Source organism: Ochotona princeps, chromosome 27 (assembly GCF_030435755.1).
Source record: "Ochotona princeps isolate mOchPri1 chromosome 27, mOchPri1.hap1, whole genome shotgun sequence".
In the NCBI taxonomy this organism is placed as follows: Eukaryota; Metazoa; Chordata; class Mammalia; order Lagomorpha; family Ochotonidae; genus Ochotona; species Ochotona princeps.
In genome coordinates, this window is record NC_080858.1 from 16,942,303 (window position 1) to 16,963,333 (window position 21,031).

At 43.0% G+C, this 21,031-nt stretch overlaps 1 protein-coding gene across 1 annotated transcript in view; it reads left to right on the forward strand.

Annotated features, from left to right (window-relative positions):
• LOC101523627 (glutamate receptor ionotropic, NMDA 2B) overlaps positions 1–21,031 on the forward strand; it is a 196,233-nt gene that overhangs the window by 167,515 nt on the left and 7,687 nt on the right. The window contains exon 8 of the mRNA XM_004592578.2: positions 20,166–20,326. Within this exon, the coding sequence (XP_004592635.2) occupies positions 20,166–20,326 (161 nt within the window). The remainder of the gene's footprint in view (positions 1–20,165; positions 20,327–21,031) is intronic.

Genomic DNA, 21,031 nt, shown 5'->3' on the forward strand with positions numbered 1-21,031 from the left:
AACAAAGCTTCTGTCATGGGGACCTTCTCTGGCCTGATTTCTTAGATTCTCAAGTGAATGGGAATGGGCCCAGAGCAGAGATCTTCCCTCTCCCCAGCTGCCAGCCATGAGACTTTGAAGGGATTCGTGTCTACTGTGCTCTAAAAGTGTTTCCAGCAAAGACTCTATGGTGACCCTTTGTGTCTGCAAGCCCTCTGCCCATTGTGGACTGGATGAATGAATCTCAGTCAGTCATGCTTATTGTTAGGTGATGTGGTTTTGCTCTTCTAGGCTGGGACTTGGTGTACTTAGCTTAGAAGGGAAAAGCCCACACTCTCAGAGTACTCTTTCTCTGGCAGAGGGAAGCATTAGAGAGAAGGGTTATATTCCCTACCCTGTCCCTCCATTCTTATCTTAGGGGAGGAATAAGGCAAGAGCCATATTTAGTGCTTCTGAAGTACTTGTGACTAGGAGACCATGAGCAGCTTAAGCCTATAAACCACCTTGATATTAAATTTCCTAAACGCTTAATTCTGTGAACCTTGCTCACACATCTGCCAGCTTATCACCAACATGACAGTGTGTTCTGGGTACAGCCTAAGCCAGTTAAGTTTCTTGCAAGAACTGATTGCTTACAGGCCCAGAGACAGCTGGGACTCAGCCTTTCTTGGACGGGTACAAAAGAGATGTTGAGCTGGGTGTTATCCTCAAACTGAAAAGAAGGCTGTGATTTGTAATCATGTCTCCTAGTGGCCTCAGATATAAATCGAACAAGATGGCCAACAGTCTTGTGTTACAAAGGATGTTGTAGCCTCAGACTTTGGGGAAGTGAACCTTTTTTTGGCCTTAGAACAAGAAATGCAAGGAAATTGAACACACAGGGTTAGGCCATTATATGCCTTTACATGTTACACCCCACCCATTGCTGCAACCATACACACATGCACCACAGAGGGTGTGGATGTAGCTTTGACCTGGAGCACTGAACAAATTTTCTGCTTTTTCTTTTTAACCTTATTAAAGCACATCAGATTAATTGTAGCCAATTAGGACCACATTCCTTTCTCTCTGCCAGTCTTGGCTGCCTAAACTGGTAAGGGGGTTTCTCACCTGCTTGGTGAAGCGAATTGTTATTCAAATACCGGAGAATAATTCAGCTGTCAGCACCGCCCTGATTCTAGATTGGTAATAAGAGGTCCCTGCCTCTGCAGGCAGAGAGAGTTGGGCTGGGGTAGCTGCCTTCAGTTCTGATGCTTCTGTCTGGAGGCTGGAAAGCTTCAAGTGGAACTGGAGGCTGAGTCAGTCAACAGCAGCTCCCAGAGCACCGCTCCCCTGATGTGGCCGAGTCCCTGATGGGGAAGACCACCATCGGATCAGATGTAGTTCAGGATAGCTTCCAATCCAAACAAGGTATACAAGATGGCTCAGTCTCTTAGATTCCCATGTGATCTGATAGTCATAAATACATTTTGTACATATGGTGGGGAAAGCTGAACAGATCAGGCCAGGTATGACGAGAAATGCTTGGATCCAGGGAATACCTGCAGTCAAGGGTGAGCATGGTGCACCCTTAAAAGATTTGCAAATACACACACAGGAAGAAACCAACAAACACTAAGATCTCACTCCCATCAAGAAATTCACTGAAAAAGGGACTGTACATTCATTCATTCTGCTGTGTGCAGAGTCATTTTCTTTCCCAGTCATTTTATTTCTTTCTCCCTTGACTACTTCTCATGTCACTTTGCCCCAGATCTTCAGACTTTCCTCTTAAATTGGAATTACAGTCCCACAGTTCAATCCAAAGTCTTTGAAGAGAGTCTTTTAGAAAAAATTATATAATGGTCACCCTGCCTGCTCTGTGCTGGAGGAGATTTGAACCAGCAGGAGGCAGCTCTGGCGAGGCAGCTGCGATCTTACCCCCAAGGAATGGAGCCAGGTTCTGGTCTGGGAAGAGAAGATGTTTTCTAGCTACTCTGAAACTGAGAGTCCTCATATTGTGACTGTACCTTTCCCTCAGCAATTTTGTGAAAATACACACCCACCCATGCATCCATGCTCCTCACTGAGTCCCTCCCTCAGGTTGCAGACAAACTAGAGAAGCTGCCACTCCACTGCACCTCTCCTCCTGGTCGAGGAGAAAAGGACAGCCCGCTGGCAACATCTACGGGATCTGGGGCTCAGGAAGCAGCCTCTCTAGAGGGAGATGGTCCCAGGACACCTGCCAGCTGAGCCCGCTGGCGTGCAGGACTGCTCCTTTTGCTGAATGCTCCTCTGCATTTATCCTCTCAGGTTAAACAAAAACAGCATTTCAGCTGCTGGCTTTCAAAAACGCATTTAGGAAGAGATGAAGGCACATTGGAAAGTCCATGAGAAAAAAGAAATGGAATTAAAAGATGAGATTATGGTGGTGCCACAAATTTGGAAATCTGTGCACTCTTTTTTTCACATAATACACATGAACTCTATGACTGTTATGACCCACCTTCTGTGCATAGATTTAGAAATTTCACCAGGATAAATTTACCTTTTAATTCCATTTTCTATGACCTTTTGGAAGTGGCCTTGTATTTATCTTCGGGAAGTTGAGTGACTCTAAGCACACATCAGTGTCTTCACACTTAAATATGATTCTCTGGAAGGACTTTACACTGTGGGCATGGATCGTGTGGGAAGATAGGGACTGTCAGATGTGGCTGCTCCGGGGGGCACTCGGGAGAGTTTCAGAACCCAGGAAGTGGGCTACGGGCATGGAGGTCCAAGGGCTAGCCCGAAACCTCAGCATAGGTGATTCCTTTTCCTTTTCTCAACAGGGGTAGGGAACATCCGACCACAGGCCACATAAAACCTGGGAAATCATTTGGTCTAGCCTGCCAAAGCAACTGCAGTTGGGACCCAGAATTCAATAAATCTGCAGCAGGTTAATTTTTTGAAGATTTTGTGCAACCTGAAAATGATAATACAAATACCCACATGGCCTTTGGCAGATAGAGGGAAGTTCCCCATTCTTGCCGAGGGCTTCGTTGCCCATCCCCTGCCCCTCTTCTACCCGCAGATACTTGGCCAATCCCTTTTCCCTGTCCTCTGCCACAGCCCAAACCCACCTTAGAGACCCTCCTCTAGGTCACTGATTGATGTCCTGTCCTTCACTCAGTTTGAGCTCCAAATAGCCAACATTTACAAATTTACACAGCAAGTTTTCCATACCATCCCAGAAGTGACTGAATGTGCTCCTTCCCTCAATGTTTAATAAGTTACTTCACACTCCCAACTCAACTGCTTATGTCTGCCCTTTCACCAAGCATCCCACCTGATTAGCGATTGGGGATTTTGTTTGATAAAGGGAAACATCTTTCTTTGCAGCTTACATTGGTATCAACTGGAGGCTTTCTTGCATTCATTATAGGCTCCTGTTTGGGAACTATATGTTACTAAGGTTAAAGTAGGCCAGCTTCTCTGTAACACAGCCACAGAAAACATGATGCACATCTCAGAATCATTAAAAGGACACAGTGGCCTGGTCTCTTCATAGAATAACCTTGGAACTCAATAAGGAAATTAGAATATCAAGCTAATCGGTAAATGAGAACATATCCTTGTGGGGTGGGTGAATGTATTTTCCTCTAATTAAGATTTTTAAACTATGAAAGTAAATGGACTCATCTGGATTCTTTCTGAAAATCTGTTGCAATTCCAAGGCAAGCTGTCCTGTCAGTAATTCTATCTCTTCAACCAGTCTATCTGCTTACTCCACAAAAAGCCCCTCTTCGATGCCTGAGATGAAACAAACCTTGAGATTTAGGTGGAAAATAAAGTGCAATATATTTCTCTGGTGGAAGTTTGAAACTGTTTTGAACATTTGCTTCAGCTCAGGCTAGTGGGGCTACTATACTGAAATAAAGTTCTCCCAATATGGTTGTTTTAAAAACACATATGTATGTATATGTATTTTTTTCATGAAACAGTTCCATAGGCTCAGGGATTTCCCCTTCCATCCTCACCAATTACCACCCCCCTACCCAATGTTTTCTTCTGTGCTTTTATAATAGCATAGTCCTTCTGCAACAGTCAGAACTCCATCATTCTGCTCAATAAATGTATCCTTACACTGTAGGTATAGACAGTGGTACAAAGTGCAGCATCCGATTTTCAAGATTCATTTAACAGTTTCACTGGGGACCCATCTTTAATTCAGGAGTAGAGATACACCTGTATTGCAAGAGACAAGAGTTATCAAGCAGTGGGTGGGTTGCTGAGGCTGTTAGATGAGCTTCAGATCAAAAAGTCAGAACATCTTTAAAAATAAGTATATTTATTCCTTTCTATTTTTTATATCAATAGGATCATGTTAAACGGCAATGTTATGCCAGTGTTTAATGTATTTCTAATGCTTGTTTGCTTTTCTATTTCAGACTGTCCTCTACTAGGGTGAGAATTTTTGTCTGTTTTGTTCTGCAGTAACTAGAGTCTGGCATATAATAGTACTGAAATATTTATTGGAGAATGGATGTCTTAATCATTAAGCTAGTGAGTGACTAAGAACGCAGTAATGTAATTCATATAGCATATGTAGTAATAAGCCAATACTTTTCATTCTTTATTAGCCATTTGAATTTGAGAAACAGTGAAATATAGTTTCATAACTCATGGTTATGAGTCCCAAACAGAGCCTTCTCACCTTGTAGGTTTCTAGTCCTATATCAAACCATTGAAATGAGGCAGGTATTTAAGAAGAAAATTGTAGTCTGCTACTGTGCTACTGATGGAACCTGGCAGATCTGAAACTATGAAGTACATTCAGGACTGACTTGGCAGGTATTTGACTTATCCTCATCTGAGAAGTGAAAAGAGGATGCCAGGCCTCTTCCATATGCCTGTTACCCCGGCAGGGTGACCTGAGATCTCAGCTTAGTGCTCAAGACCTCCCATTTCCTTACACAAGGGGCTGCAGTGTGAAAGATGGAATTAAAAGATGAGTTGATTTGGAGACAAAACCTTGAGCCCTTAGTATGCATTTCCATGAACTTTTGGAATACCTTTCTTACATCACTCATTTAACAAAAGGTAGTGAAAAGAACCGTAATGATTCACATTTTCAAAAGGGGAAAGTAGGGCCAGGTGTGGTAGTCTAGTGGCTGAAGTCCTCACTTTGAACATGCCAGAATCCATTATGGGCACTGGTTCATATCCTAGCAGCCTCACTTCCAATCCCACTCCCTGCCTGTGGCCTGGAAGGGCAGTCGAAGACAACCAAAAGCCTTGGGAGCCCACACCCACATGGGAGACCCGGAAGAGGCTCCTGGCTCCTGACTTTGGATCAGCGCAGCTCTGGCTGTAGTGGCTGCTCAGGGAGAGAATCAGTGAATGGACAATTGTCCTCTCTGTCTCTCCTCCTTTCTGCATGTCTGATTTTCCAATAAAAATAAAATAAATACTTTTTAAAAGGGAAAAGTAATAAATGAAAAAAAGTAAACCTACAAAGGACATTATTAAAAGTCACAATAGTTTCTAGAATTTTCCTAGAATTAAATTCACATTAAATAGAATTTCTTAAACCTTCTTTGTATTGAAACTCCCGGAAAGCATTCATGTCCCTGAGTCATGATACAGAACAGGTGTTCACTGAACATGCTTGAGTGAATAGTAACCCTAAAAGTCAAACAAAATAATACTGCTTTTGGCCTAAGCCCTAGTCAGCTGGAAAAATGAAGTACAATTCTTCCATTAGCATATTCATGTTTGTAATTTGGCAATGGTAACTGTATAATAATGATGTTGTCGTTATAATTTGAGGTTCATTAAGAGTGACTTATACCCATCAGGCTTCCTTTGGTCTTGAAGACATGAGGTATGGACATTCTTGCCTTATCTTGGTTGACTTTCAGTGCTGTTCCTGGGATGGAGTAGGCTGCAGGACGCATGCAGTGACTGAGTAAGCAAGGGATGCGTGAGGTAGGAGCAGAGAGTGGCTACGGTCATGGCTAGGTAATGAGCTGCCCAGACCTCCGCTCTTCATCTGTGTAGGAGAAAGTGACTCTTGGAATTCTCAGACTCTACAGAGTCCATGAGTGTTCCGGGAAAATAATAGATATTGTTGTTTTATTTGAAGAGGGGGGAGAGAGAGAGAGAGAGAGAGTGAGCGAAAGAGAAAGTACAGAAAGTACCATTGCTGGCTTACTCCCCAGATGTTCTTAGGATCTTAGTCAAAAGCTGGAATCAGAAGCAGAGCCAGGACTTAAACCCAGGCTGATATGGGATGTCGATATCCCAATCAGTGTTCTTCATTAGGCCAAATGCCTGCCCCAAATGGGTATCCTTTCAAAGTAAACCATGGGTGGATATTTGGTGCAGCAGTGAAGATGCTGTTTGGAGTGCCAATATCTCACAGCTGAGTGCTTAGGTTTGAGTTGACTCTGATTCCCATTCCAGCTTCCTGGTGCACACATCCTGGGAGGCAGCAGGTGATGGCTCAAAGACTTGGTTCTCTGCTACCTGTGGCTTCTGGATCCTGGCTTTACCTGGCTCAGCCCCAGCTGCTACAGATGGAAGATCTCTTTCATTTCTCTCTAATTTTTAGAAAATCTTTGGAAGAACAAGTTTGGGGAAATGCTATGCCAAGTTTAATTTTTTTTAGAAAACCAAAGACCAATAGGAGACATCTCTTGTTATCATGCATGGTGAGCCCTAGAGGCAGAGGCAGTGTGCACCACAGGATCACTGGCTTATCTCACAGCACTGACCTTTCATCACCTAGATATTCCGTGCAGAGGGCTCACTTTATTGATCAAAGCAACACATTCTGCTGTGCCGTAAATGGGTTGCCATGTGCCAGGCTTTGCACATGCTGGCATTTCCATCTCTCAGATTGGACCTGATCCATCTGATCAGCAGCCAGGACAGTAGAGGTGTGCCTCTGCCCCTGACTTGCCTCTTCTCAGGTCCTCACTTGCAGTAGGTCCTGCTTTGTAAGAACCTTTGGCAGTTGCTATCACCCCAGCTTCATGACTCTGATGATACTGATACTGTGTTAAGGACCTCAGGTGAGCATGCATCTAAGTATTCTGCACATGGAAACTCTGAGAGTAGCATTCAGTATTCTCCCTGACAGCTGCCAGGGCTCTTGGTATAGCTTCCACATCCCGGTTTCCATGGTGAATCCATCCGTATCCCTTACATGAAAGCAGCTTTAAAGGCTACTACTTGCTAGCACCCACCGCTTTTATGAAGTGTCTGGAACAATCCCCTGTACTCTTCCAGGTCAGTTCATGAGGTGCAGTGGAGTGGAAGGCCTCATACCTCTTCGTAGTGAGCAGGCTCGTCTCAGTGTAGGAGGACGCAGTGTGGCCTTGCTCACCCTCCATCCTCCAGGTCATGTGCAGGACTCAGAAGCCTCTGGGCTCATCCCTTTTCCACTTGGTCTTCATGTTACCAGACTTGTTTCCCAATGCAGCCACATGTTTTATGCCAAAGAAAGAATCGTATGCCCTGTCAAAATCCTAAATCTGACAAGCTCTTGGGAGATCTCATATCTGAAGGGATTTTTAAGGAAAAATGGAAAAAGTGCCTACGAGTATGTCCTTGGCTGGGTGAGGACATGCTCAGCCTTTATTCACCAGGCATGTGAGGCTAGCGGGAAATCAGACGCACAAATGCATAAACATGTGCTGCATGAGAGGCATAGACCTTCAAGCTGTGCACTCTTAATGCAATGACTGCGTCCACTTCCATGCTATACCATCCATTTCTCATCTCCAGTGCTGCTTTGGGGCCAGGCACCTTTCTATATACTAGTAAGTAGCAGTGACAAAACCAGACAAAAGCCTTGTCCATTACAGCACAGTCTTTTAAAAATATTTTTCACAATAAGGCATTTTTTTTACATTTTAAAATTTATTTGAAAAGCATACAACAGCCCCCATGGAGCTAGGCCAAAGTCAGGAGTACAGAATTCAACCCAGGTCTCTCACATGAGAGGCAATGACTCAAGTACTGGAGCCATTCCCTGCCTCCCAGGGTCCGCATCAGTAGGGAGCTGGATTCAGGGGCAGTGGAGCCAGACTCAAACCCAGACACAGAGATGTGGGACACAATCCCCAAAGAGGCAACTTCACCACTGTAAGAAGCATGATTACCCATTCTATTGTGTTCTATATTGGCAGAGAACAGAAAATAAATTAAAAAGGCAATTGTGTGTGATATTGGCAGGTGTTAAAAGCAACAGAGAAAATAGAATTGTAGAACAGTGCGGATTGGTTCTTCATGGTTCTTCATGGTTCTTCCAGATCTATAGGCTGACCTGGCTTTAATCAAGGTTTCCCTCAGATCCTAAGTCCAGGCTCTGAGCAGTGTTCTGGTACCCAGCTCTTCTGAAGCCATGCTCTTCAGGCTGTTCTGTCACAAGCTGAGTAGCAGTCCTCCTTTGTGCTACAGGGTCCCCACCGCAGCCTGCTCGCCTGGCCATTCGGTGTGGTGTGCAGTGTGGCCTCTCTTTTTCAACGTGCATCTTGGTGTGGCTTGTGTGCATATGTGAGCATTTCTTCTGGCGTCACTGCAGATGCTGTTTGCCAGTGCCATGCCACCTGCACTCATGGCCTCCCCAGCGTGCACTGTGTGATCGTTGCCAGCCTACAGGAGTGGCTCTCCTTCTGTCACCTCTGTGGTGCCTCCCCAATCACACCCCCTCGTGATGAGTGCTACCCTCTCTGCAGACCTCCTTAGCCCCTACTCTCCGCACCTTCCAAAGGATTCCTTATTTTGGTAGGTAGTGACAAGGAAATCTTTCATTAGCCTCAACACCCGAGGCTGGACCAGGAATCTGGCACCCAACCTAACCAAATTAGATCTTCCACATTTGGTGGGGAGGCAGGGACCCAACTACTTGAACCATGGTCTGTCTGCTCCCTTCAATTGCTGCTTAGCTGGAAGCTGGATGGGAAACAGACTGTGAGATCAGGCACTCAGATAACCCAAGCAGCATCTTCACGGCTGTGTCCTGTGCCTGCCGTCATATTCTATACTTTTTCTGAGCAGGTGGTCTGTGTGCTGTACTTTCTGGTTACATGTGAGGAGCCTGGGTTTGAATTCTTGCTCTGCCAGTGTCTCCTCCTGTGGCTTTCTTCAGCTTACGGAAGGGTGTAGCAGTTTCACTGTCCACTGGCTGGATATAGTAATATCTTTCGGAACTGATGAGAAGATTAACCAGTTACTTAATGTATTCTGTGAGACACACAGCAAGTGCTGCAGAAATGCCAGCTGTTGCTGGCATTACATTACTAGGGTGATCATTATTATTTCCTACTAAACTGTAAACTGTGCTAGTATCTGTGGCTTCACGTCATTTCAGAGCTGTGACTTACACATGGAATATGCCCATTAAGTGTGTATTAGTGATAACAATTAATTGCCAGACCAAAAAACTTGACCAGATAGCTAATACTTTTAGGGCACAGGTAATGGTAGGGTCAGGTTAGTTACAAAATGAGTAGAGGAATTGGCTGTCTCACTTGGCTCTTCTGGCTCAGGGAGCTACTCCCTGCTGTCCAACATGCAGGACAATGCCACTGCGCAGTATGATGCAATACAAAATATTTATAAAGACATACATATTCAGTTTTATAAAATAGAAAAGACTACTGTGTTAAGACTATCATTGCAAGGAAAACTGATTACCATATTTCAAAAATCTGAGGAGCCCCTATTTCCTTTTGCATTTAATTTTAATTAATTTTAAGATTCAATGTGATCTGTAGATACAATGCAAGAACATAATGATATTCCCTTCATCCCTCCATCCCCATCCCTTTCTCTTAATTTTTTGAGATAATATATTTTAAATTTATATTTCAGTTTTAAAAAAAGGCTTAATACTTTACAATGAGAAAGTTTTAACAAGTAAAAAGACCTTATTTTACAGTGGGAATATAGTTAAGGCCTATGAATAATCATTTTAAAAATGACCATTCCTCTACAGCTGAATTTAAAGGTATCACAAATCATTAAAACTGGTGTTTGGGCCACAGCAGGGGGTGGCGACTGAAGGTCTAGCAGTTTCTTCACCGACACCCCTCTGGAGTCAGTTGTGGAAAGCCAGCTCCACACAGAGCTTATCAACGCCAGGGTCCTCCCCAGCAGCAGTACCCACCGTCTAGAAGGTGGCATGATCAGGGGAAGGGTAGACTCGCCAACTGTTTCACATCCATGGCAAGGTTCCCTTGCACGTAAATGCATGATTCTGGACCATTCTAGCACTTGCATTAATCACGAGAGGAGAGCAGAACCGAGCAAGGTGCTGTATGACGGCTGTGTGTTCACTCGCGTTCTGGTACTAGCAGTGTGACATCAGATTCCTCAGGGGCTCAGGAAGAAAACTGACTTTATGACGTCTAGTTACATTCTATAATGTTTTGGCTATTATAACTCAGTCACCCCCTTTAAAAGAAAGTGAAAAATATTCTCTCCAAGGAAGAAGTTGTAATGAAATGTGGAAATAATCATTGCAGGCTGTAACTTTCATGAAAGTGAAAACTGACTTTCTATTCCCTGGCTGTGTCCACAGTTGGAGTGATCTAGGGGAATTCTGCATCAGTAATAATAATAAAGTTCAGTAATTTGCAAGTACTATTAACATAGAGAGCAGTGACAATAGAAATCCGAGGGTACTGGGGAGCCTAAAAACAGCCTAGCCCATACAGTTCCACAGCATTTGGTAGCACACATGACCCCCTTCGCTGCCTCCCCCATCCCTACCCACTATATCCTTAGCCTTCCCACGCTTTCTCTTGGGTACCTTAGAAGGGCTGAGTGGCATTTGAGCGTGGGTTTTTTTTTCTGCAATTCATATTAAAATCAGAAGTGGTATGAATATTCATGCTTAGGATTGTCAAGCTTTGAAGACAAAAGCCTGCAGATTCCGTGTCTCATGCAGATGATGCCTGCAAACAGGATATCCAATTCCCAGCACTGCAAGGAGAGCCCTGGTTGGCGTGAATCTGCATAGGCCTAAGAGGTCCTTGGGCTGAGAGGAGCCACTGTGCAGGGCAGTCAACTCCTAGACCATTCCTACCCACTTGATTTGTGTGCTGCCCTTCACTGGAGGTCATTCAAATTAACCTCCCGAGGACCTGGTGATGGCTGAGCAGTAGATGGCCTTGTCTGTGATTAGAACCACAGCTAGAAGAGAATACCATCCATCTGGGTACTGTTCTTCAGAACTTGGTCTTCTGCAGGACTCATGCACGACATCAGACTTTTCTATAGTTTGCATCCCCACCCTCATCCAGGAGGCTAACCTACTAAAAGAGGAAAATCTTAAGGCAAGGGCTTCCCTGGTGTGAACTGGTGGAAATGTTCTATTTCTACCCCAAATCCAGAGCATCTGCTCTGCTAATTTCAACTCATCCTGCTTCAAGAAGCCTTCCAAAAGGTAGGTCTGTGTGACCAATGGTTAAGACACCTCTTGGGATGTCCACTCCCACATGGGGATCCCTGGAGTTGTTTCCTAGCTCTGTTTCCAATTCTAGCTGCCTAGTAAGCAACAAGTGATGGTGTACATGCTTGGGTTTCTGTTGGCCATGTGGGAGACCCAGATTGATCTCTATTCTCCAAGGTTTAGCCCGACCCAATCCTAGGAGTGGTGGGCACCTGGATAGTGAATAAGCCAGAGGAATATATATTCATCCATTCATTTTCTCTTCTAACTAGCTATGGTTGCCACATTTCAGCTTTGGAATTTATTTTTAATTGAGCAATAATACATTCAATGGTAACAAGTGTCTTTGCAATGTAGGCCTCTCTTGGTAGTGTTTTTTAAATGTAAAAGACAGGGTATGAGAGCAAGAACTTCCACCTCCTAGTTCACTTCTCAGATGGCCACAATGGCCAGGGCAAGGCCAGGCCAAAGCCAGGAGCTTCCTTTGGATCTTTCACATGCTGGCAGGGGCCCAAGAACGGGGGCCATCTGCTACATTCCCAGACATATCAGAAAGGAGCTGGATTGGAAGCAGAGTAGCAAGGACATGAACTGCTATCCATATAGGATCTCAGCATCACAGGCATCTTAACTTGCTTTCCCCCAAGGCTGGTGCTTGGGAATTTCTATGGTAACCATATATACTCCTTGGTCTTGTGTGTTGACCAGCTGTGTGCCTGTTCCCCTTCCTGCTGTTGGATCTGATGATGCTTGTGTTCCTGCTTATCCTCTCCTGCTGCCTAGACCATTAGCAGGAACTGTTTTCTCCTCTGTCCTATTACTCCATCTTAGTCCTCTCAACCCATCCTATCTGCTGGCACTTCTAAATCCCAGGCTTTGCATTCTGACACAATCCTTCAGTTGCTTCCATTGACAAGGAAAATGGTTGCGATGACTAGGGCATTAATAATGCTAATCATAATAGTACAGTGTCCTTGTCACATGCTATGCTTTATCCAGATGAACTGACTGAACTCTCAGCTGTTTAGAGGTCACTACTGCAGTTAACACATTAAACAAATCTGGAAACTGGGGCTCATGGATATTGAGTTGCCATGGTCACAGAGCTGTCAAATGGCAGAACTGGGATTTGAGCTCGAGTATTTTGGCTTCAGATATACTCATATCCAGAGGATGAACTCCAAACTTCTGCTGTACCAAATTCAATTCTCCTGGTGATCCAGGGCTTGCCTTTCTCTTCGGCCAGGTCAACCTCCAGTTGCCATATCTCTGTCTGCTAGGCTGTAGCTATGGTTAAGTGTCAGGGGTTCCCATTCATGCTCAGGCTCTCTCACCATTCTGTCTTTGAACAGACTACTATCTCTGTCTACAAATGCCTTTGTTCCCCTTCCTTCATGTCATAGCACCTGTGATGCCGTGAGTCCTCCATCTCGACTGACGTCCCCATTGCCAGGTGGGCACAGGTGCACAACAGCACCTACAACATTGGTCAGGCCCCTAGATTTACCAAGCTTTCCCTTGCCAGATACTTAGCATATGCCGTTTTCAGCGCCTGGTACACTTTTCCCCTGATGGTCATGCACCTGATTGCTTCTTATGCAGACCCCTTTTCAGATGCCACCTTCATAGAGAGGTGTTTTCAGAATGGCCAGTCTAAACTTGTTTCTCTGCCTATCTTCCTTTATTCATTTATGCGGTTTCATTGTCTTTATTGCACTTCATTTTCACTATTTGAAATCATCTGTGCTGCAGTTACCTACTGCTGTACAGCAGACTAGCCACAGCACTTGGAAGCAGGAACGGTTTCATTGTGTCACAGTACTTGGTGGGCCAAATATATGGATAGGGCTTGTCTGGGTGTTTCTTCTACTTCATATGAGTGGCATCAGCTGAGGTCTTTTGATGTTCAGCTGGTGGCTGCAGTGGTTGGAAGGCGGAACTCAGCTAGGAACATTGAAAGGTGGTATCATTAAATAGTGGCTCTAGAGTTGTTGAATTTCTTATGTGACGGACCAAACTAGTGAAACAAAAGTTCAAGACCAAAGGAGAAGCTGTTTAACCTCTTATTCTCCAGTGTCATTTATACCACATTCTGCCGATCAAGTCAGTCACATAAGTCTTTCCAGAATCAAGGGAAAGATATGGACCTTTCCTCTTGATGCAGGAAGTAGCAAAGAATTTGTAGTAGACTTTGTTACACTGAGAGACTTATTACCTGCCTTTCCTCTTGACAGTGCCTTTGAAGGCAATATCATATTCTTCTGTACTCAAAATATTATCACCACAATAGAGACAAATACTTGTTGAATATATATATAATTTATATAATTGCTGTATGTATATTATATATATATAAATGAAAATGTGTGAACAAAACGATAGTTGTAAAACTGAACAAATGCTTACATGTCTAACTGTAGAATGTCCGCAGGAAAACAGGGTGAGTTTTCATCCATGCACCTTCACTTTCTGCCACAGTCCTCTATGCTAATAGATGCTTGGTTAATATTTGTCAACTGAATTGATGTCTTAATTCTTATAGTTAAGGAAGATAATGTGAGTCATTCCCAGCATGTTCATAGACATTGAGTAAGAGTGGCTGTAAGTAATGAATTAATCATGCATTATGCATCAGAAAATCAATTTATAGATTTATTTAATCATAATAAAGCAAAATGGGCCAGATTGCTGCTTGCCTGGCTTGTGTTAACTCCTTGTCTCCTGGCAGCAGGTTGCATCAGGTGATAGGTAGCCAAAGCAGCTCAGGCCTTGGAGTTGTCTGAGAGTAGGGACAGGACAGCAGACAGGTGCCTTCTGCTCCTTGCCATTGGATACCTCACTCCTTGCGTGAGGGCCACGTCTAATATGCTTTGAGGTTACGAAGACACAGCTTAGATTATGATCTGAGGCACACAGAGGGATATGATTCCTTGTTGCCATCCAGGAGGATCAGGTGAGATGATAGTTCTCTTAGCAGTCTGGCATTGTTTTACCCTTGTGTAAATTGTGTGTGTGTGTGTTCGGTAATTGTGAAAACACAAGTGTTTAACTCAGGGGGAAGAATGGGTGTTGCCATGTGATATGCCAGAGGAAAAGACACCCTTACCACATGGTCCCCCTCCTAGTGCGTGGCTTTATTCACCAGTAGGCAGCAACAGGATTGTTCTGCTGGCATTTGAGCTGATAATGGGTAGGTTCAGGCCTTAGGGCCAAGTCTTTGTTCTCCTTCTACTCCAAGGGCCTTGAACAACTTGGTCATCCTCTTCAGGGCTTTAGTTTCTTTACCTATGAAATTGAGCTGATCCCTAAAATTCACTCCCTTTCAAAATCTGATAAATCTTTTCTTTAGATTTATTTATGTTTTAATTGGAAAGTCAGATATACAGAGAGAAGGAGAGACAGAGAGGAAGATCTTCCATCCAATGATTCACTCCCCAAGTGACCACAATAACCGGTGCTGTGCCGATCTGAAGCCAGGAGCCAGGAACTTCCTCCACGTCTCCCACGCGGGTGCAGGGTCCCAAGGCTTTGGGCCATTCTTGACTGCTTTCCCAGGCCACAAGCAGGGAGCTGGATGGGAAGTGGAGCTGCCAGGATTAGAACCGGTGCCCATAAGGGATCCCAGGGCGTTCAACGTGAGGACTTTAGCCGCTAGGCCACACCACGTCGGGTCCCCCTTTCAAAAGCTGTATTTATGGGTGGTTCCTAGTACAAGGAAAACATATGATGAATAAGGAATACTGTACAAAACTCTAAAGTTTTTAATTCAATTGCCTGTCTCTGTAGTACATTATGCTTTTACATTTTCTTGAAAAATTTCATCTTTAGGGTCCTTCTTTATCTATGGACTTTAGTAGCTGTCAAAAATTGGTAAGTCTTAACTTTTAGCCTTTCCCAAAACCCCAGAGAGCATTGATCACCACTCGAGTTAAACCAATGTCACAGTATCCGTTAGAGCTGGATGTTAAGTCTTATTTACAAAGATATTTATTGGGAGCATGAAGATACTTGGAAGATTATATTTTCCTTCTTTTCCATGGGTTTCCTTAAACATAAACTTCTTTATGGATATTAATTTTAGTAAAGTTCAAGGTGTAATGACAGGTTTTTAAAAACCTATGTTTTATTTAAATCACATAGATCTTACGTACTTCAAGTAAGATTTTTTTTTTTTAAAGATTTATTCATTTTATTACAGCCAGATATACACAGAGGAGAGACAGAGAGGAAGATCTTCCGTCCGATGAGTCACTCCCCAAGTGAGCCGCAACGGGCCCGTGCTGTGCCGATCCGATGCCGGGAACCTGGAACCTCTTCCGGGTCTCCCACGCGGGTGCAGTGTCCCAATGCATTGGGCCGTCCTCGACTGCTTTCCCAGGCCACAAGCAGGGAGCTGGATGAGAAGTGGAGCTGCCGGGATTAGAACCGGCGCCCATATGGGATCCCGGGGCTTTCGAGGCGAGGACTCTAGCCGCTAGGCCACGCCGCCGGGCCCAAGTAAGATTTTTGAAAAGACAATGCAAGCCTTGTGTTTCTGCTTAGGCTCGTTCTGGGGCAAGGCTCTCTCTCCAGGTTCATGCCCAGACTGGCCAAGCTTAAAGATCAAATGAGATGGCAGGGTTTTCAGCCTGAAGGAGCATTGGCTCCCACGGGACAGTTTAAGATGTCAGACCTACAAAAGTTCACAGAGCCAGGTAGCAATACTGGGATTCATTACATGCAGATGCTTGTTGTTCCCTATCTGTCCTCTTGCTCTTACAACAGTGCTTTCCCAAACATAAGCCTCTGCAGCTGTGCACACCTCGCCACATTCGTGCACTGACAGGACTCCAAACCCACTGTCTATGTCCAAGACCATTCCTATCTATGGGAGTGGGCCTTCCCGTCTACCCACTACTGACTGACTGATGTCGTTCAGTATTTCATATGGAAGACACTTTAAGTAAGTCTTACCATATTTTAGAATTCTTCCAGGTTTGACACTTTAAGTAAGTCTTACCATATTTTAGAATTCTTCCAGGTTTGCAGTAGCTTTAATTCATTTTCAAATATTTTTACCCAGTGTTGACATTTCTTTTCATATTCTTGCATATTCTTAGTAATACCTTTTTCACATTGAAAATTACTGTATTTTGTTTTATGATATAGAGGGTTTTCGTGCCCGTCCCCAAGGTCCCCCCGCCCATTGATTTCCCCTCTGGTCTTCCAATGGCTGTCCTTAATGAACAGTCACAAGTCCACCATGCTGTTATTGAAGTGTTTCCTGACAATGTAGTCATGGACCTTGTCAGAGAGTCCATCATATTACTGTGAGACTCCCAGTGAAAAAATTGAACACATCCTATCTTTGGTCTGTGTGCCCAGAGACATGCAGAACTTTGTCTCCATATGAGATCTTAAACTTGATGAAGTCCAACTTAGATTTCCTCTTTTTTTGGTGGACTGTAATTTTGGTGTTATACCTAAAAATTCCTAATTCATGGTTACAAATATTTCCCTTTTGATTTTTCCCTAGAGGTTTTGATATCATTTTATGATTCACATCTTAGGTATATGACCCACCGATTTAATTATGCTAATGTTTTCCAACACTGAGGAGAGTGCCCTGTCTTGAATTGCCTGTACAGCAAATATGAATGTGTCTGTTACTGGACACACAGCATAAAGATAGAAAAAGAAGTTGCTGGATAAGATCTAATACCATACACACATTGTCATGATATCTACAGTTTTATGAGAAATCTTAAAGTTACATCGTGTAAGTTTTTTGATTGTGTTCTGTTTCAAAATGATCTTGGCTATACTAGGTCTTTGACAGTTGATTTGATTCCTATTGTTTCAGGGACAGAGTTACAGAACAGCATGTAGAAATCTAAAGATAATTTAAAACTTATCTGCAGCAGCTTAGAAACATTTTGTGATGTGACTTCAGGGAATGAGCTCTTTAGGCATTAGATGTCATTCGATTGATCAGGAACTGTTGCCTATACTTCGCACGGATTGCCCATTTTCAAAAATGGGAAAGTATAATGTCTACTAGAATGGTGTTGGACATGATGATTACAACTTTTCTTGGTGTTCCAGAAACTACTTTGAACCCCAGAGGTACCTTCATTATCATAAGCATCAATTTTCATTGACTAGAGAATTACTGCTTAAATTACATTGTCTAGCCAAGTGAGGGGTTCTTACTAGCAAGGTGAAGAACTGCTGGGACTTGATTCGGTTACATTGCCGCCAGCCACAGTACCTGTTTTTGGTTTGGACGATACCTTTCTTCAAACATCTGAAGAGTTTTATGTGACAGTGACACTCTGATGCCAGTCTCTTCCAAGAAAGCATATCCCCATTTAATTTGCTATTTGCTGGAGAAGGGGAGAACAAGTCCTAATTAGGCCAGTTGAGTCTTGGCAATATTAGCCATCACTGCCAGTAGGTGATCAAGGGAAACACTTACCAGGTTCAGGCTTGGAGTTTGCGATTTGTAAAATGAGTGGTTTGGATGAGTGACCCTTTACTGGCCCATTCTGCTCCAAGATTCTTTTAAGTTAATAAAGGCACTCTAAAATAGTCAAAGTCACAACCTCCCCTTTAAAGAAAGTATTTGAAACTTTCTCTGGTTTTTCTTTATATGAAATAGATATAAGCTGTCCCCTGCATATATTCATATACTTCCAACCCTCTCCTCCTCTTAATTTTCAAGATGACATACTTTCAATTCACTTTATAGTCCTAAGCATAAATCTCCCCTAAATAAAGACTCCAACAATTAATATATTCCCCCAGGAATACAAAAAAATTTATTAAAAGTGCAATGTCAAGATTTAGCTCATACACATTACCTTTATTTGGTATTCTGTATCTTAATTACCACAAGTCGTAAGATATATTTGTCCTTTGGGGACTGGCTTATTTCACTGCAGTGTTGTAATGTGTCAAAGAAGGGAACTTTGTAGTCAGGAAGCAGCGGTCTTTTGATATGTCATAGTTTGCTACACACACCTGCTGGACTCTGTTTTTAACTGTGGCAAGTGCTGAGTGAATGCAATGCCATTTTCAAAGCTCAGGCAATTCTGCAGTTTAGAGTTTTCCTAAAGCTAGAAGATCTGATGATTATCTACCATCATGTTAAGAGCTGCTTAATCTGAGCTCTTGATATTTATTAAGTAATATGATATTGACATCCAAAGAACTTCAGATATCTTGTTCATCATCCCTATTGCCAAGGTCCTCTACAGCTACTGTGGTCAGGTTTATATGATCATTGTTATACTAGCCGAACAGAATGAGAAGCCTAAGAGATGATGAACTTGACAAAGAAATTCAGAAAGTAGTTGTGAATTTAAACTAATACAGTGGACTACTTACTGTGTGCCAGTGCTATTCTAAGCCCTTCTCATAATCAGCTTGAACACCAGGTGCTATTGGCTCCTTCATGGAAGTGAGGAGCTGATAGTACACTCCTTGTCCAAGCTCAGTGTGACTGCAGAACTGGTCTTCAATCTATGCCTGTTTGAATCTAGAGCTACAACTCTTCCATGACTGCATCAGATGCTATCTTTCATAAGTTAGAGTGCACTTAGAGAGTAATTGAATTGGTCATGTGAACTGAAATGATCTAAACCAGAAAAACAAGTATGGGTGGGTTTATTTAGAGAAAACTGAACACAAGAAAATATTCATAGAAGATGTCTTAAAATAAAATTTAAAGCAATTTCTTCAACATAAAGTAACCGAACTGGAATACAGATAAAGTTGAGTTTGTGCTGAGAACATAGGTTTTTTGAGACCACAAATATACAAAAGAACAAATTAAGTGTTTGGGAAAGCAACCTTCAGGTTTATTCTTCATTCCAGGGTACTAACCAGAAATAAATGTGGTGTCCTAGGAGGAAGATCCAAGATTTTGTATAGTAGGAAATGGAGATAACTCTCAGTTCTCAGGCAGGGAAAGGAAAATACTTAAAATTGTATTTGGTTTTACAGTTTATTCTACAACTCATACAGCTAAATGTGACTTTTAGGGAAAGTCAGGAGGAAGTTTCTTAGCAAAACAGATTTGACTGTTTTCAGGAATATAACTGACCTCACCTCAGCCCAATGGCTAAAATAATGCAATGACAAGGGTGTCATTTGGCATTATGGTCAAAATGTCCCTGTGGACACCAACATCCCATCTGAGTTCCTGGGTTCAAATCCTAGGTCCACTGCAGGCTCTCACTTCCTACTAATGTGAACCTAGGAGGCAGCAGATGGTTCATGTATTTGAGCCCTGCCACCCAAGTGGGACCTTGTTTGAGCTCCCAGCTTTGATCTGGCTCAACCCCAGCTGTTCTGGTCTTTTAGGGAGTGAACTGGGAAGCAGGCAATCTTTATCTGTCTTTCTCTCCCCCCCCCAAAAAAATGTTTCTAAATAGTACAAAGTACAGGAGTGAAATGTCAGTGTATTTAGGCCCCTAAATTAAGTTTTGGATGCAGACTTCAAACACTTTTTAGAAATAAAGGTGACCACTATTAAACCAACAGCACAGTGTTGTGGGCTGTAATCACTCACATTGTACCTCATACTTACAAGGGACACATACGGTGTAACATTAGGGTTAGGAAATCACTTGACAATACGTCTCAGATTTTGAGGGAAGTCCACCTCGGATAGCAAATGCTATTCTGAGGACTAATATATTGATCAATTGTTGATGTGCTTCCACTCAATGTACATTCACACCTTTTCAAAAACATTTCTTCTCTCTCTCTACAGTTCCAGAGACCTAATGACTTCTCACCTCCTTTCCGCTTTGGGACAGTGCCTAATGGCAGCACAGAGAGGAATATTCGCAACAACTATGCGGAAATGCACGCCTATATGGGAAAGTTCAACCAGAGAGGGGTGGATGATGCCTTGCTCTCCCTGAAAACAGGGTAAGAACTGGTTATTCTTGATACTTATTAAATGAATATTGGATGTGTTGGGCTAAGATACCATGCTTGGTGCCACAAAATGTTAAAGAAGACAATGAGTGAAAATCGTTGTTCTGGTATCTTAATGAACAAGAGAAATTTTGAAAATTCAATTGTAAATGTTAGAGGAGTTTGTTGGCTGTCTGCCAATCCCAGTTTCTGTGGTATTCGCAGTGATCCAGCTGTGTGCTCTAGGGAAGATTTGTTCATTAAAAAGATTTCATAAACCCTGCAGATGGACGATCTCTGCGACTCTGCTTTTCAAATAAACAAATACATATATTAAAAGGAAGAAAAGGAGTTCATGAACGAAGAAGGTATGGGCTTGGATAGTCCCAGCCACACCTGTCTCTTTGTTCATTTGTTTCTGCAGCTCTGACTCTTGGCAGCCAGGCAGTGGAGCATTATAGATGATGGGATTTGGGGACCAGGGGGTCCTATAGTTGATTGTCTTTTTTTCATAACAGGCAGCATTTGGCCTTCTCTCCACACCCCTATTGCTACAGGTTTGGAAGAGCCAAATGGACATGGTTGCTTGAAATACTTTGGGATTCTTATCTGACCACCAAAAAATTAAGTAAACACAAATTTTAGAAGATGGGATTCAAGCTAGGAGTAAGACTAATATAGGTAGCCTGGCCAAGTTCTTACCATATGAGAACTTTG